The 18468-nt window shown below is 46.0% G+C and overlaps 1 protein-coding gene across 1 annotated transcript; it reads right to left on the minus strand.

The window, feature by feature from the left end:
- Positions 1-10646: 10646 nt before the first annotated feature.
- NKX3-1 (NK3 homeobox 1) lies at positions 10647-13251 on the minus strand. Its single transcript, XM_041767737.1, has 2 exons — positions 12975-13251; positions 10647-11789 (listed from the first exon to the last, which is right to left on the minus strand). Exons 1-2 carry the CDS (start codon positions 13249-13251, stop codon positions 11371-11373), a joined length of 696 nt encoding a protein of 231 aa, XP_041623671.1. The 3' UTR covers positions 10647-11370.
- Between the last annotated feature and the right edge of the window lie 5217 nt (positions 13252-18468).

An 18468-nucleotide genomic window follows, 5' to 3' on the forward strand; every position in this document is an offset into this window, starting at 1 on the left:
CAGAAGAAATAGGGAGCGGGGGGAGGTCTACATGGCCATAAAACACTGAACTTCAGCTTTCTCAGAGGTTCTCTCTCTTGTCCAAATTTTGGGAGGCTTTCGTGAATGAGCACTGGCAAACAGCAAGGTGGTTAGGTAGGCTTTTTCCCACTTAGTGCTTCTCCTAGGACTGGGGATAGTCAACTGAAAACCAGTCAATATAAGTTTCATTTTTGTTTGCTGTATAAATAGTTGACTTATCTAAAAAAAAAAATAGTTGGCTTATCTGAAATGACCTTTTCCAAGAGCTAATAGCCATAAATTTTTTGCAGCTGGACATGTTTAGAAATGCCTCTTAGCTATTTTTGTTGATTTATTTTCTTTGTCTGTATTTGTGCAGTCCTGCTTTGGGCATGAAGCAAGCAACCCTGGTCACTAGTCCTCTACCTCTAATGATATAAGCCCAGGGACCATAGTTCCTCCCCTGTGGGAAAGACCTCATATGGAATGGAATCCCATGGAGTTATAGCTCAGCCGAGAAGAAATTACTACATCTTAGAAAATCATCTTCAGTTCCTTTTGTGGTAACCTCAGTATGCATTTTCCCCAGCCTATTTTGAAATCTGTCTATCTATCTATCATCTATCTATCTATCATCTATCTATCTATCTATCTATCTATCTATCTATCTACCTAGAACTTCAATGTCCAGTAATATGGTGACTATATATTATGGAGTAGTAACTCACTGGCATATTAAAAGGCCACAAAAATGCAAATGCAAACACAATCTGCTATGTAGCTTCATGGAGAAGCATATTTAGGATATGTTGGGGCACCTGGGTGGCTCAATAGGTTAAATGTCTGCCTTTGGCTTAAGTCATGCACCAGGTTCAGCTCCCTGATCAGTAGAAAGTCTGCTTCTCCCTCTGCTCCTCCCTCTACTCATGTACATGTACTCTCTCTCTCTTAAATAAATAAATAATTAAATAAATAAATAAATAAATAAATAAATATCTTAAAAAATAAAGAAATATGTTACGTGACCATTGCATTATTTATAGTATTCAAATTTTATGCATACATTTAATCAGTGTTTAGATGTATTCTCAAAAAGAGGAAAGTCAGCTGATAATTCTTAATGACCTAATGTATGCTTAATTTATCTCACTTAATCCCAGAACAACCCTATAAATGAGCCATTATTACTTCCATTTAAAGAAGAAGAATCAGAGTCTCAACTATATCAAATAACTTGCCTAAGGTCACACAGCTAATACAAAGATATAACTGGGTTACAGGTCAGTCCTAAGGCTAAAATACATGCCATGTTTATTAAACCACACTGCATTTAGAGAAATCTAAGCAATTATTGAGTTAGGTAAAAGTCTTAGGGTTATGACATTTTTGGTTAAAAATTAAAATTAAAATAAATATGTAGATGTTTTTGTTTCCCTCCATATTCACTAGATTACTGATTTCTGAGTTTCAGGGAGGAAACATGAATGGTACAATAGAAAGAACTCATCATTGCTTGGTCATTTTCTTCTAGAGCAATGTTACCTTTCTCTAGACAGCCACTTCTCAGGCAACAATATGCATGCTCTGAGGTCTAAAGTCAGAAGTCTTCCATGAAAAGAATGCAATGGTTTAAGCCCTGGATGTAGGACCAAGCAATAAAGCAATCAGTGTGGACAGTGATAAACTTAGATGAAATTTAGAAATAGAGATTTATTTTTTTCTCTTCAAGCCCCCAGCATTTTTTCTTATGCTTTCCACTCTCTTTTTTAGTATCACAAGTACAAAATTAATAAGCTTATTAAGATGTGGGGAAAAAGACTTCACCAAATTCATTAGCTGTCTTGGGAAGATTCATATTTTATTTATTTTTTGAGGTGGGGAGGGGTAGAGGGAGAGAAAGAGAATTTTAAACAGACTCCATGCCCAGCTTGGAGCCCAAAGTGGGGCTTGATCTCACGACCCTGAGATCATGACTTGAGCCTAAATCAAGAGTCAAATGCTTAACTGACTGAGCCACTCAAGTGCCCTAGGAAGATTCATATTTTAGCTGGAGATGGGTTCCGAAGGTTCAAGAATGAATCTCAAAGGGTGGAATTTCAGATCTTAATTACAAGCAGCAGTCAGTAGATTTCCATTGCCCCTGAAATCCCACAATTGTTTGTTTCCCTTATGAGATGGGACCTGTGGAACTGATTTGATTGAGGACTAATTTTCTCCACTCAGTAAAGGAGTAGCTGAAACTCAGAAGATCTGGAAGATTGGCCCTTACTGAAGTAAGGTTAGTAGGTCATAGACCATTAAGAACCAAATACTTCTTCCTAGAATTGTAGAACCAGAGGGCTGGCAAGGATATTAGAGTTGTACCATGCATGCTCTTCCTTATTACCTCCTTGCCAAATAATTTTCACCTCCCCAGTGACAGATAATCCTTATCAACCCAGTGATTTTTCAGAAATTGCTAATCTGAGCTCTATGTCACTTTGATGATTCCATCTAGGACAATACAGAAGAAGTCTAATCCTTCTCTCCCCTTCTCTGACCACCTTGGCCCTGACTTCCTCTTCTGGGTTAAATATTCATAGTGTCCTCAGCTCCTCTTCATGTGACATCTCAAACCCCATACATCGTCTCAATTATGCTTTTCCTTTCCTTTTTAAGATTTTATTTATTTATTCATGAGCGACATACAGAGACAGGCAGAGACATAGACAGAGGGAGAAGCAGGCTCCCTGCAGGGAGCACGATGCAGGACTCGATCCCAGGACCCTGGGATCACGCCCTGGGCTGAAGGCAATGCTCAACCACTGAGCCACCCAGGTGCCTCTCAACTATGCTTTTCTGAACTTGCTACAGTTTACCTCCAAGTAGCAGGCTCAGAAGCAAACCTAGTACTCCGGATGAGGTCTGGACTCATTCATTCGTTCATCCACTGTTCATCCTTGATCAGTGTCAAACTTCTCTCAGCTGAGTGCAGAGTAAGGAGGTATACTTAGCTCCATTGCCCTGGACACAATATATTTCTGGTTGCTGCCCAAGATCAAATTAGTTCTGTTTTTTAGGAGCTTATGGTCAGCTAGCTTTCTTAAGTCCTTTCCCATGGCCTCCTGTTGTAGCATGTGCCTCTTTCTCCAGCTAACTGCTTCTCAGTGTGGGAAGCTGGCCCTATTGTGTGGAAACCCATCCTGCTCTTCTGGGGTGTTTACCTACACAAGCATTTAAAAAACCTACTTGGGCTGTAATGAGAACACCTTTCCTCAGATCTGGGTCCAGGTTTGTTCCTTTCTTGATGCCAAAGTTGACATGCTCCCAGTTGGTCTCTGCAATAAAACCTCATCTCCGGGACATGTAGCCATCTCTTCACTCTAGGGTCAATCAGGAGCCAGTGAGAGGGGTGGTGAGCTCACACGTGCAGGAGGGCACTTCCGCAGGCGTGGAAAACCACCCATCCAGGGCCTCCCTGCCACCGCCCACTCTTTGCTGTCCCTCCCTCTTCGCCTTTGCTTCACATGCAGTTCAGCTGGCTTGGAAGGAAAACTTAACAGCTCAGTAACAGGCCACACATTTTAGTCAAGGTCTCAAAGGCATTTCTGGAGTCGAGATTCGGAAATAAAGGGGCTGCAGCACTTTGACATCTGTACCACTGGAGTCATTCATGTGTCTTTCCTTATGCACACCGTCACCCGTTACCCGCTCCCATGCCCTTCTCTATCTGAAGGATTCCTTCCAGTGAAATTTCTTTTTTTTTTTTTAAGGTTTTATTTATTTATTTGAGAGAGAGAGACAGAGATAGCAAGAGAGCACGAGTAGGGAGGAGAGGGAGAAGCAGGCTCTCCACTGAGCAGGGAGCCCAATGAGGGGCTCGACTCCAGGACCCTAAGATCATGACCTGAGCCAAAGGCAGATGCTTCATCGACTAAACCACCCAGGTGCCCCGGTGGGATTTCTTGATGCATTTTAAAACATTGACAACAGGTCTCACTTACCTATTAATAAGGTGAGAAAAATTTAAAACCAGAGAAATCACTTGTGTGGGTCACACTGAGGATCCCAGGACCCTTGTCCTAATCCTCCATCATCAATATACCCTGACAATTTGTTCATTTCACAGAGGGAGCCTACAAGGGCAAATCCTGCATCCTCTGTGACTGTCTCGCTTCTTTAATCCCACTTGGAAGCCTCTCCTGTGGCATCTCCATTATGTTGGGTCTTGTCGTGGGAAGATGTGGTCCTTGCCACTACAGCTCTGCGAGAGCCAAATAAGTGCCTCTCCTTCGCCCGTGGCAATCCTCAGTACCCTCTCCACACCTCACTTGGCAAGGCACAGAACCTGCACGTATGAGCCTTTGATGAGTCAGATCTTCCTTGAAGAGGGAAAAAAAAAAATCAAGGATCTAAGTATAAACAAGCTCTCGGCATGGAGTGAGGGAGAGATTCCAAACTTTTCCATGAGAGAGTGACACTTCTTCCCCACCCCCCAAGTCCATGTTATGAATATTCCCTGCATTCTTCTCCATAAAAGAACTCGACAGAACGAACTCATTTCCAAACTCCCATTTTCAGATGTTGTTTAGGTCAAGTTTAAGCTACCCTGGCTTCAAGCTGGGGTTCTGACGCCAGCTCTGCATTTATGGCACGCGAAGTCAAAAACTGTGCTGTCGCAAGGGATGTTCCTTCCCTCACCCTTGAAGCAGCCTCCACCTTAGCCATCTCTGCACACACACACTTTTTTAAAGAAAGCTTAATATTACCAATTTGGCAGAAGGAAGTGTAAATGTTATGTCAGTGTTAAGACTCTACTTAATCCTGATAGATGAGTTGTCAGGGAAGCGTGACGCTAATTGACAGATGTTAAATGACACCCACTGTTCCCTGCGGCGCACAAATAGAGCTCTGTGCTTCCAGGACAGGTGAGATCTCCTTGGCAAGAGGCAAGGGTGGAATTTTCTTTCCTGTCTTCCATGCGCAGGCGCGGTGTCCTGTCAGTCTGGGTGGACCTGGGCCGGAGATGGGTAATAAGTGCTTGTGGATTACCAGGTTAGCCAAACACCCAGGCAGTTTGAGTCTCTTCAGCTTTGAGTGAGGGATTAATTGGAATGAGCTGGGCTTTCCCGGATTACGGAGGGCCTTTTGATGATGTCAGAAATTCCAAGAGGAGGAGGTTTCAGAAGAAAGTAAGGAAAAGCTGAACATCTGTTTGTTCTCTGTCAAAAGAAAGATCAAGAAAAAAAAAAAAAAAGAATCCAAACCACTCTTCCCTTCCTGGCTGGCTCCTTCAGGCAGCTCTCTCTTGCCCTGGCACCTGTCAGGCTAAGGAAGCCAACCAGATGGAAAGAAATTAAGCAAGTGGTTTGTAGCCTCCAACATTAGTGTTCAAAAAAAATTTTTTTTTAAGATTTTATTTATTTATTCAGAGAGACACAGAGAGAGAATGAGAGGCGGAGACACAGGCAGAGGGAGAAGCAGGCTCCATGCAGGGAGCCTGACATGGGACTCGATCCAGGGTCTCCAGGATCATGCCCCGGGCTGCAGGCGGCACTAAACTGCTGTGCCACCGGGGCTGCCCAGTGTTCAAAAATATTGATGCTCGAGCCCTACTTCTAGAGATTACAGTGCAACTGCTGTGAAGTAGGGCTTGGCGGTTGGTGTTTTTATAAAGACTCCCATGCTGGGGGCGCCTGGGGGGCTCAGATGGTTAAGTGTCTGCCTTCGACTCAAGGTCGTGATTCTGGGGTCCTGGGATCAAGCCCTGTGTGGGGCTCCCTGCTTAGCGGGAAGTCTGCTTCTCCCTCTCCCACTGCCCCTTCCCCTGCCCTTCTCCCTCTCAGTATCTCTCTGTCTTGAATGAATACATAAAATCTCAAAAAAAAAAAAAAAAAGACTCCCAGGGTGTTCTATCATTCAATGCTGACAAACATGGGCCCAAGGAGCAGATGTAACTGAGACCATGAGGACGTTGGTATTTGAGACTCAGTGCTGCTGGACTGCTACCTTCACGAGAGCAAAATCAGCGTTTACTCCCCATGTGCCACCAAAACTTCTAGAAGTATCTTCAGTCATTCCAAGGAGAAAACGGGACTTTCCTCTGTGTCATCCCTCCTCCATGCTGTACCCTGTTATCTCCCTATAAGGGCTATGCCTGTCCCTGGATTGGCTGGGAACAGGTGGTGCCTGCCCAGTTAGAAGAGGCCACATGGGGATCTATCCTAAATCTCTCTTAAACCCCATCTCAGGCCCAGACCGAGCTCAGGAAATAAGTCAAGGCAGCAACTGAAGAGGTGAGAGGAAGACCTGGTATGGAAAGTAAAATTCTTCTGCTTTTCCTCTCAGACTTTTGATGGGGTAGTCTGTCTGGGAAAGTTTGCAGGAAGGCCAAATCTATGACTAAACTAGGAGCTCTTCGTATCCTGGGACTATCATTCCGGCCCTTTTCTTGGGCAGTAAATAACTCTTGGCTTTGAAAAACAAGCCCTGGTGACACATGCGTGATGGCTGTGGGAGAAACAGAGTCTGGACGTCTCAGTGGAGACCTCGGTGCTTCTAAGCCTTGTCTGACCCTTTCGACTTGGATTTCCTCATTGCGAAGAATGGTGGTGACTCTGGCTCTTCCCAAGGGAAGGATCCCATGTCTCACGGTGAATTCCAGAGTGCTCCACTGAGGCCCCAGTATCGGGGAGATGCACCCCCATGGCAGCTGGGAATATTGATGCTAATGACTCACACTGCGTCTCTCAGTGGCCAGAAAGGAGCTGCCTTGTCTAGATTACTCCACTTTCAAGAAGTGGCTTGATGCTGGGAAACAAGTGCCCACCCTCTTTCCTCAATCTGGGACACATAGGCTTTGGAGCTTCTTAAGAAGTATTGGGTGAGGGGCGTCTGGGTGGTTCAGTCAGTTGAGTCTGCGACTCTCAGTGTGGCCCAAGTCATGATCTCAGGGTCATGAGATCTAGCTGCGCATGTGGCTCTGAGCTCAGCGAGCAGACTGCCCGGGATCCTCTCCTTCTCCCTCCCCCCTGCCCCTCCCCTGTCTCACACATGCACAAGCATGCACGCTCTCTCTCTCTCTCTTTCTCTCTCTCCCCCATAAATAAATAAATAAATAAATAAATAAATAAATAAATAAATAAATAAAATCTTTAAAAGGAAAAAGAAGTACTGGGTGAGGCCTCAGTCACACCAGCACTGCAAGCATTGTGGGGCAGCTTCCTCACTCTGCCTTCCTCACTTCCTCTTGGGTGTATTCCTCAGTGCATTCTCAATAAACTTTGTGCCTGCAACTCTCCATCACGGGGCACCCAAGCTAAGTGACTTCCTCTTCACCAGTCCCTCAGAGGCCAGCTTTAAGATGTGTAGTATGAACAGCACCCTGGAAAGGGGACTTACTCTGTAGTTGGAAGGAATACATTTTAGTCAGCTGTGGAGAGATCCCTAATGTTCGTTTCTGGTTCTGGCAGCTCTGGCCTTCCTGGGGAGGACGAGTGGGACCACCGGTGACAAAGCTAGTGATGCTAACAATTTGCACCTGAGGTAACTTGAGAGAGGGAGATCGCCAAGGAATTCCAGATACCAAAACATGAGGCATGCTCCGGAGAGTTGCTGGAAGCAGACGGGTGTGAGATTAGCAGATATTGAAGGAAAGTTGGAAAAGTGACAAAGAAGAGGAGGCAAAGAACTTTCTCCAGAGATGAGAGATTTTTGTTTAATTTCCTGGATTAGTTACTTTTAATGGTTAAAAAAAAATCCACATCTGTTAATTTACTGTAAGAGCCTTTGTAATTTGAGTGCTAATGGCCTTCCAGGGGAGGGGGGTCTGGCTATGGATTTGCGCAAAGAGTTAAATATCATGATGCCAACATGCTAGGGGAGGCCCCACCTGTGTGTACAATGTACTTAAGGGATTAGAGCAAACTTTGAAATTATGATATGTTTTACCTAGAGTAAGCACCTTACTCGTTAAGCTTCTATTTCCTTGAAGGAGGCATTGCGGGGAGAAAACCGTCAATTCTCTCAGGTAATCAGGTGCATGAGACACTCTGCTTGTGGGATATAATGAAGGTTTAAGTGCAGGCAGATGAAGGATGTGTTATCCGTATATTTTATTTTAAACCTACTTTCAATACTTGGCGAATCCAATTCAGAGGTGTTGCTTCCAAGAGGTCTGCCCTGAATGAAGGTGACATTTCCAGGGAGGTGCATGTACCAGAGAGCCAGGGGAGGGTTGCAAAGTAGGAGGGGTTGGTGGGAGGTGAAAGGGAAAAATTATTTTATTTAAAAATTTTTGTTTAAAGATTTGAGACAGAGAGAGAGAGGGAGAGAAAGAGAGAGAGTGCTAGTGAGTGGGAGGAGGGGCAGAGGGAGAGAATTTTCAAGCAGACTCCCTCCTGAGCGAGGAGTCAGACTCAGCTGATCCCAGGACCCTGAGATGTGACCTGAGCAGAAACCAAGAGCCAGCCGCTTAACCAACTGAGCCACCCAGATGCCCCTGAAAGGGGAATTTAAAAGTACTGCTGTGCTCTCCGTGGTTCCTTCGGGGTCTTCCAGAAATACATGTAAATATTCTCTATTTAAACAGTAGAGATGGAGCAGGTGATTTTTAAATGGAAGGCAAATATTTCTTTCCCTTCCACAGATTTGCAAGGAATGTGTGTGTGTGTGTGTGTGTGTGTGTGTGTGTGTGTGCGGCGCATTTACAAAAGAATGACCACCATTTGCCACTGGCTAAGCCACTGCTTTTGATTATGTGGTCTCCTTAGATTTGTCAGGCAGGCTGAGTGAGGGAGAACACGGTAAGCAGAAACATGTAAGCTCAAAAGCATGCAGCCTTTAGGAACAGAAGCCCACACGCAAACACGCCTAATAAAGTCACAGGACTTTATGTTAAAAACATTCATAGATTGCAAAAAAATACTTAGAAAAGTAAAGTTGGGTTGAGGTACTCTTTCTAAACTTCAAGTCCCAGGCTTTCATGCTAGAGACCGGACCAGGGTTTGTTAGGCAGGTGGAGAATCCAAACTAGCTCACTGAAGGGAAGCAGGCTGTCTGGGGGTGAAGTGGTCAGGGGGGCCCTCTAGTTCCCCTATCAGGTACCCCTACACGAGTTCTTCAAGTGCTGTTCTACCGGCGAGTATCCAGCTCCAATGGAGGAAGAGCCAGATGGGCTCATAGACCAAATAATTTTAAACAAAGACTTTTTTTTTCAACACAATACACATCACAGTAAAATGTTTAATACTTGCAGAATTGCAGGGGGAAAGACTGAAACTGGGGCGGGGGGGGGGCATGGAGGGTCCCAAGCAGGGAGTGGGCGCCAAATGTTTCTCTTTAAAGCCAAGTGAACAGGAGCCAGCCATCTAGGCCAGTCTGCCGTCTACACCCCCTGGTACTTATCAGCAGCCGAGCGTTTAACAGTATTTCAATACGGAGCCGAAATGGTAGAAAACAGGGTGAAACGGGCCAACTTTCTATCAACTCTGGCAGTTTTGCCACCAAGAGTAAATCGGCCCTTTTAATAGGAGGAAATTGAATGGTTTCTCACTAAACAGAATTAAGTAGTGGGATCAAGAGCTTTCCAGGCCTCAGGGTACCTCATTAGGAACTGGCTTCTTTTACTCTGATGTCTCCTCTCTGCCAGGTCACCTTAGACAATCGGGTAAAAACAAGCATGGCCAGATTTCTCCTTTGCCCTCTTCTCCTTGTCGCTGGAGTCACCAGGGGACTCACTTGGGGGACCCATTTTTTATAGGCATTAAATACAGTTTCCGACGTATTTGGACAGTTTCATTGTTTGGTGAGGGAGGCCACCATAATGCTATGTTTTGAAAACTGTTTCCTTTTCCCTAGCCCCTTCTGGAAAAGTGCTGTCCCCCCACCCTCAGCTTGCAGCCAGGGACCCAGCTCCCTGAGCTCGGCCTGGCTTTTCTCCACGCCCTGCCCATGACCCCTGCGTTTCCACCGGACAGCTCAACCGTGCCTGACCCTTCATTTTGTACTGTGTTCTCCTCGTGTGTGAAAGCCCGGTACCTCTTAACTCCCCTGCCTGCGGGGATCCCAGAGGGTTGTCAGACTTTGAACCAGAACAACAGAGCCACCAGAAAGTCTTATAAAAGCAGCGGTGACCTTTTAGAGCTCTCAAGTCTTTAAATAGGATTTGGGATTTAATGTATGGTTTTAAAGAAAAAATAAGAATTGCTAGTTTAAAAAAAATGCATGTCTTTTAGCCAATTTGGAATCCTCCCCCCACCCTACTTTTTTTCCCTTTTTAACCCCAAGAGAGATAAAGCTTTGGGGGGGAAAAAAAAGACCAGATCACAGGCTAAATAAGGAAGGTGTATGTGAGGTGTGCAGCCAGCCTAAATGTCTGGACTGAAAAGAAGCCCATCAGTGGGTGACTGTTGCGGAAAATGAACAAAAAATAAAAGGAGGGAAAGGCAGGAGCTTACAGGAAAGAAGTATGTGACCTGTCATGGTGTAGTATGAATTACAGCCTGAAAACTCCAGGAAACTACTCATTCCAATTCTCAGGTCTAGGGCAAAAAAGGTCCAGAGGAGGTGTTTTTACCTTTATTAACAAAAAAATGTAATTACCCTCCCACCCCCCACACACACACAAAACAAGCCAACAAGCCACAGTGCAGAGACTTCTCTTCAGGCCCTTGTTTCAGACATGTGGAGAGTCTTCTGGCCCACCCCTTGCAGTACATTTCTGTTTATACAGCTTGTCCTAAAACCAGAGTGAATGCTTCTTGTTCTACTCGGGCCACCCTGTAAATACTTAGGTTGGCGTGTTATTTAAAAAGGAATAAGAAGAAGCTTATATTTTCATCTCCTCCTCCCCATCTCCGTATCCCATGCCAGTCTGTGCTGAGCATGGCAGGTGTCTCCCTCTCTCTTACAGGGACAGAGAGGAACCTTGATCGTAATCCAAGGCCAACAAGAGGTTTTTGAACTTAAGTGTAATTCAGGAGGTGACACCCTTGTCTCGGATGTCTTTTTTCCCTTCAGGTTTGCACTTTCAGGGCTGATGCTCGGTTATACAAGAAGATGGGGTTGAAACCCCAATCAGAAGCAGACAGCTCATATAAAATCATAAGAAGTGCTAGAAACAGCACTTGATTTCAAGGAGGTCCCTAAGAGCAAAAAACATCCCACATTTGTGTGTTGGGAGAACCATTTGGATATTATTCGCAGTCCCCCATCTTTCATTGGCCCATCACTGAGGGCTGTGGGATGCCCATGCAAACCTCCAACCACCTCAGGACACACACCTCTTGTAGACCTCTTCAGTCCTCCCTGAGCTTGGCCCCTTTTGCCTTCGAGAGACGCAACCTGGGGAAGGCTGTGTTTGATCACTCATGATTGTCATCTGAGCCAGCATTACCAGAAAGCTGGGTTCCAGCCTCCCAAGCAGTACAGGTAGGGGTAGTAAGGGTAGCTGTTATGCATGGAGATGAGGGAGGCCTGGGGTAAGCCCTCCTCTTTCAGAGCAGGCAGGGAGGAGTGCTTCTCCAGGTCTCCCAGGTCCGAGGTGAGCTGCTTTCGCTTGGTCTTATAGCGTCTGTTCTGGAACCATATTTTCACTTGGGTCTCCGTAAGCTTGAGGTTCTTGGCCAGGTGAGCCCTTTCAGGGGCTGACAGGTACTTCTGGTGGCTGAACTTCCTCTCTAATTCAATGACCTGAGTGTGCGAGAAGGCAGCACGGGAGCGCTTCTGTGGCTGCTTCGAGGTTTGCGGAAGGCTTGGTAAGGAGCCTGCACTGTTTTCACAGTCCAACAGATAAGTCTCAAAGTGTCTATCTGGAAAGGAGAAGGGAGAAGGAGGGATGGGAAGGAAAAGGTTACATGTTAGAGGGACGAGAACAGAATTCAATCCACCCTTATCTCTTTGGTGAGTGAACAAACAGCCCACTGTCATCTTGGATACATTTCACTTTTTTCACATGACTAAGGAACTCTCCTGAGTGGGGAGTGAGTGAATATGTATATTATGTATTATTTTCTAACAGTCATCAAGAACCCAAAGTTAGAAGCGGCCAGTGGTAGGTAGAGCTTCCTGCCATGCCGTCCAGGAGAACTGAACAGGGTCCTGGATGTGTGCATTGATTGCGAAGCGATGGAAGAAGCAAGCAAGGCAGGGAAGACACGAATCAGACAGCTGGGAATGCAAGGCACAAAGGCATCATCACTGTTGACTTTCGGCGCGAGAGGGTTTGTGCTATAGGAGTTTGAGCTATAGGACGGGTGGTGGGGGCTATGGGCAAGTTCATTTTTCTGGCTTTGGTCCCCCTTTTTCTAAACAGGCCGCTATGATGCCTCATCCAAAGTGACAGGCAAGGAAATAAGCCTACTCTAAATGTTCTAACGGGACGCCGGGGTGGCTCAGCGGTTGAGCATCTGCCTTCGGCTGAGGTCGTGATCCCGGGGTCCTGGGATCGAGTCCCCGCATCAGGCTCCCTGCATGGAGCCTGCTTCCCTCTCTGCCTGTGTCTCTGCCCCTCTCTCTTTCTCCCCCTTTCTAGATCTCTCATGAGTAAATAAATGCATTCTTTAAAAAACAAACAAACAAAAAATAAGTGTTCTAACGGTGCCCTATTTCCCAAAGGCCGGAGGGGCCTTGCAAATTTAGTTCTTCACTGCGGGTGGAATTGGGAGGCAAAGGGGGTCTCGGCTGGTCAAAGCCCCATCGGTTACTTGTAGGGTGCACTTGTAGCTGCCGAGAGGGAGCGCAGGGCGGGCGCGCGTCGAGGGTCGCACGGCGGCCGGGCGCGGGCGGCGGCGTCTCCAGCTGGTTCGCGGGGGCTGGGGACGGAGCAGAGGGTACAAGTCCCGCGCCGCGCCGGTGGCGGGAGGCGGGGAGGTGCCGGCCGGCGGCCGCGGGGCCCGCATCCCTGCAGCGGAGCTCCGCGAGGCCTGCGTCCGGCCGCCCCCGCCCCCGCCCCCGCCCTCGGGCCGCCCCCGGGCCGCCCGGCCGCGCCGGCTCACCTGGCTCGCCCTCCGCGGGCGCGTCGGCCTCCTGCGGGGCGCGGGGCCGCGCGCTCCACTGGTCCCCGGGCGCGCCGGCGCCGCCTGCCCCCCGCCCGGGCTCCGGCTGCGCCTCTCGCCGCGGGTCCGGCGGGCGCGGGGGCTGCGGGCTGCTGGCGTGGTCTCCGCGCCGCTCCGCGCCGTCGCGCAGGATGTCCTGGATGAGGAAGGAGGTGAGCGGCTTGGGCTGGGGGGCCGCCCCCGCCGCCCTGGGCCGCGGCTCCGGAGCCCTGAGCATCCCGGCGTCTGCGGCGTCCGCGGCGGCCGCACCACTTTCACTTTCCGCCGCCCGCGCGCACTTATAGCCCCGGGGAGCGCGCCGCGCCGCCTCCCGATTGGCCGCCGGGCCCGGAGCGCGCCGCTGATTGGCCGCCGGGCGCTCCAGGTGAGGGGGGCGGGAGGGCGAGTACCCCCCGCGGTCTCCCTCACCTCTTCCCCAGACGATTCCTCCCCAAATTCCTGCTCCGGCCCGCAACGGAAGTTTAGACCCTCGGGGGAAGGATGATGCAGGAGAGAGATGTTCCATTTAGATCGTTCAAGCGCCTTTGCTGACAGAGGCTGGGGAAGTCGCTCCCGATTCCAGTTTACAGATGCGATTCTGGGGGCCCGTGACAAGGAAAATCTGATAGCACACCTCGGTCTACTAAGGCTGGCTGGCTTGCTTGCTTTCTTTAAAAAAAAAATTGTATTTATGTATATTCATGAGACACACACACACACACACACACACACAGGCAGAGACACAGGCAGAGGGAGAAGCAGGCTCCCTGCAGGGAACCCGATGCGGGACTCGATCCCAGACCCCGGGATCAGGACCTGAGCCAAAGGCAGACGCTCAACCACTAAAGCCACCCAGGTGGCCCCTACTAAGGCGTTTAAGGACACAGGACAACCAAGTGCTGCTCCTAATCCCAGGCTAGATTCTGTGCTGGAGGTCATGGAAGCCACTGATAAAAGTGGAATAAGAAGGATGGATTAAAGTTTTGAATCAGTGTTAAATTTACTAAAGTTAACAGTGCTGTGATTATACAAGACAATGTTCTTAGGAAATACACATTAAAGTACTTAGGGGCAGAGGCTCACGATGGATGAACCTTACCCCTCACATGATTCCAAAACAATGATACAGATTGAGAGATAGATCCCATATGATAAAATGAACAGGTTAAATATTAACAGTTGGTGAGTCTGGTATGCTGGTGTTCTTTTGAACTATTTTTATATATGCAGCTTTTCTGTACCTGGTCTAAGGCGACTTGCATTCCACTGGAAACTTCAAAAGGGTGTCATGTTGTGTGTCTGGGGAAGAGAGAGAGGGTGTTTGTGAATGTGGCTAAAACAACCGCCCAAAAGAACCGCCCTGTACAATGGGAAGGCCTTTGACAAAAGTGATTTTCTTCTCTCATTTTTATGTCAAAAATTTTTTTCTAGATTCACAAGGGTTTGCAAAATTAGTACCCCCCAATGATGACATATTACCTAACTGCAGTACAATATGAAAACCAAGAAACTGACATCAATACATTACTGCAGTATAGTTAACTATGCTACAGACTTTATTTTCATCATTTTAAAAAACCTGCATTCATTTATGTGTGTGTGTGTAGCTCTGTGCTGTTTTTATCACATGTATAGATTCTTGTAATGCCACAATCAAGACACAAAATTGTTCTATCACAGCAAAAGAACTTCCTGTGCTCTCTCTTTGTATTTACGTATCCAAGCCCCTTCTCTCCATATCTGACCCCTGGCAACCACTAATCTGTTCTTCATCTCTGTAGGTTTACCATTCAAAGAATGTTACATAAGTGGAATCAAACATCATATGGTATTAACCTTTCGGAATTGGCTTTTTTTAATCATTGGAATTGGCTTTTTCCACTTAGATGGTTGCATATATTAATAGTTAATACTCTTGGGACGACTGAGTGGCTCAGTGGTTTAGTGTCTACCTTCAGCTCAGGGCGTGATCCCGGGGTCTGGGATCGAGTCCTGCATTGGGCTCCGTGTAGGGAGCCTGCTTCTCCCTCTGCCTATGTCTCTGCCTCTCTCTCTGTGTGTCTCTTATGAATGAATAAATAAAATCTTTTCTAAAAACATTAATACTCTTTTATTGCTGAGTAGTATTCCACTGTAGGGATCTACCAGAGTTTGTTCAACCATCCACCCACTGAAGGACAGTTGCATCTGTTTCCAGTTTTCTTGTTATTATGAATGAAAGTGCTATGAACATTCAAATATAGGTTTTTGTGTGAACATGAGTTTTCATGACTCTGTGATAGATATCTAGTAGTGCAATCACTGGGACACATGGTAATTGCATGTTTAGTTTTGTAAGAAACTGCTAACCTATCTTCCAGAATGGTTGTACCACTTTAGATTTCCACCAGCAATATTTGAGAGTTCCAGTTTCTCCATATCCTCGACAGCATTTGGCATTATCATTGCCTTCTATTTTAGCCATTCTAGGAGGTGTGTAGTAATATCTCACTGTGGTTTTGAATTTTCAATTTGCATTTCCCAAGAGGCTAATAGTATTGAACATCTTTCCATGTGCTTCTGGGCCATCCATATGTCCCCTTTGGTGACATATCAGGTCAGTTCTTTGGAGTATCTTCTCTTCGGTGAAATATCTGTTCAGCTCTTTGGAGTTTTAATAATTCTTTGTATATTCTCTCTATGGGCCTTTGTTGAATGTGTGCTTTGCAAAGATTTTTCTCTCGACTTGTAGCTTGTCTTTTCATCTTTTAAACAGAATATTTCACAGCACAAAAGTTTTTGTTTTTCATAGGGTCCAATTTACTAATGTTTTTTTTTTTTTTACATATTTTGCTCTTGGTGTCATTCCTGAGAACTCTTTGCCTATCCCTACTACTAAAGATGCTCTCCTGTATTATCTTCTAAAAGTTCTATATGTCACTTTTAAATGCAGGATCTATTCTGAAATTTTTTTTGCATATAGTATGAAGTGGAGGTAGACGTGGCCCCCTTTCATTTTTAAAATCAAGATCCGGGTAACATTTCAAATCAGTGGAGGAAATGTGAATTATTTAATAACTAGTACTGCCATTTGGAAAAAATAAAGTTCTATTCTTATAACAAAATAAACCCCAGATGGCTCAAAGATTTAAAACATAAACAGGCATGTATATAAAAAAAAAAAAGGTTTACCCACACTCATCATTAGAGAAATGCAAATTAAAGCCACATTGAGATACCCCTTTTCCACCTATCGGATTGGCAGAAGTTAAGAACATGGGTAATGTCCAGCCTTGGTGGGGAGTGTGAAGGAACAGTGGTTTGGTTTCCATACCAAATTGGAGGGAGAGGAAATCAGCTTCATATATTTGGATGACAACTTGTCAAAATCTGTCAAAATTTAAACTGGGCGTATCTTTTGACACAGCAGTTCCATGCTTAGAGACTTAGCCTAGAAATATACAAATATGCATTGTACTACTTGGAAAAATATCCTCAATTTGGTCAGAGACTGATTCAACTTGCAAAATAATGTCATAGAATAAGCCCATTGTGTAAAAAAAAATAGCTACAAGTTATCTAGATAATATTTTACATTTTAGCATTTTCACATACCTGTGATCAATAAGGTGGAGACAGCAGATTAAGGGGGGGGGGAGGAAAGGGGAGTGGAACAGGGGTCATTTCCCTGTGCTAATTTATAATTAAAAAAAAAAATTAAAAGTGTAGAGCAGAAGCTGAGCTTGGGCTCACCTCTTCCAGCATCACCACCTCAGGTCTCAGATGTCCCTTCGGAATGGGGACACTGCTCACAGCACTTCTCCTCACTTTGCTTCACATGGCCTTCCTTTCATGCTTTGTATCTGGGATGTTTATGTGGATGGGTACTCTCCTTTATTAGACTATGAGCTCCCTGTGCAGAGACTATGTCATCCTCCTATTTATACTGTCCCTGATACCTGGCTTAGATCTTGACACACAGAAGGTGCTCAATAAATGTTTGCTGGCTGGAAGTCCAGCTTTAGGCACTGTGAAGCATCTCATAGGCTGGCAACATTATCCATAAGGGACCACCAGTTCCCAAGGCAAATCACAGTGTAAGCTCTGCCCTCCCTCAGCATGTCTGCAGTTTAAACTGGGTGACGATGAGCAAGGGCAATCAGGAAGGCACAAAGGAGGCGCGGCAGGCCTCTTCTGATGCAATAGAATTTCAGAGAAAAGTAATGCCCCCTCCCCAGATGTCCCACTCCAAATTCCTGGAGCTTATGAACATGCTACATGGATAACAAAAGGGAATTAAGGTTGCAGATGGTTTTAAAGTTGCTAATCAGCCGACCTTGAGATGGCAAGGGCCCTGGGTCCAGTGCAGTCACAGAGTTCTTACAAGTCAAAGAAGTAAGGAAGAGAGTCAGGGCCAGAGAAGGAGATGTGGGACAGAAGCAAGGATACAGTGTTGGGAAGTGAGAAAGACTCACCTGGCCTTTGCTGACTTGAAGGTTGGAAGGGGGAGCCTGAACCAAGGAACACAGGCAACTTCTCGAAGGTGGAAAAGGTGAGAAGCAGATTCTTCTCTAGAGCATCTAGAAGAAAAACAGCTTGCTGACACCTTGATTTTAGCCCAATTACACCCATTCTGGATTTCCAACCTCTAGAAAGGAATACAGAGGCATTTATAAAAGGATGCAGAAATTAAGAGATGATTACCAGCTCTGCTTTGATGTGAATTTTGAGACTTTAAAAAAATTGAAGCATAATTCCATCCTTTTCTTCTTCCAGTCTTCAGCCATATTCTATTGTAGGATAATTTTGTATCTTCTTTTTTTCTTCCAACTTCATATAATGGCATAAGCATGCATATATTGCTCCTTTAACATATTTTAAAGCCCTCAAGATCCAAAGATGCTGATAGTTTAGAATCATCTAATATAATTTTTTGGTTGTCTAGGCTAGAACTTGAGGTTTACAGAGACGAAACTATAATGGGAAGTCCAGGCTCATGAGCTCCTGGCACAAACACTTCCATTGTGTCACCTTCCATCCTCCTACGCACCCCAACCTGCCTCCACTGCTACCATCCCGAGGGGAAAGTGGGAGCAGAGTTAATAGAATTGTCCTGTGTAAAATGCGTTTTAAAATGTACCCAGGATTTGTTTTAAGCAAGTATGTATGGGAACACATGCAGACACAGAAATGACTGTCGTGAAGGAAGAAGTTTATACTCACAGTTCCCTAGAAGCAGGAACCATGACACACCATGCAGGGCCACACAGGGAAACACCAGACTCAGGAGGCAGAAAAATCGCGGGGAGGGGGGTGGGGAAGGGAGGACGTATGGACTCCAACCTTTATTGTGGTTTTTGTGGGAAGGAATGGAAAAGCCTTAGCATTGGATAGTTTCAACAATTTCAGCAGGCTCTGGGCTAGGGGGGTGGTCTCTAATTGTCTGGTACCTAGCCCTGGGGTTTTGGGGCAGGGG

The sequence above is a fragment of the Vulpes lagopus genome, chromosome 8 (genome assembly GCF_018345385.1).
Source record: "Vulpes lagopus strain Blue_001 chromosome 8, ASM1834538v1, whole genome shotgun sequence".
Taxonomy (NCBI): domain Eukaryota; kingdom Metazoa; phylum Chordata; class Mammalia; order Carnivora; family Canidae; genus Vulpes; species Vulpes lagopus.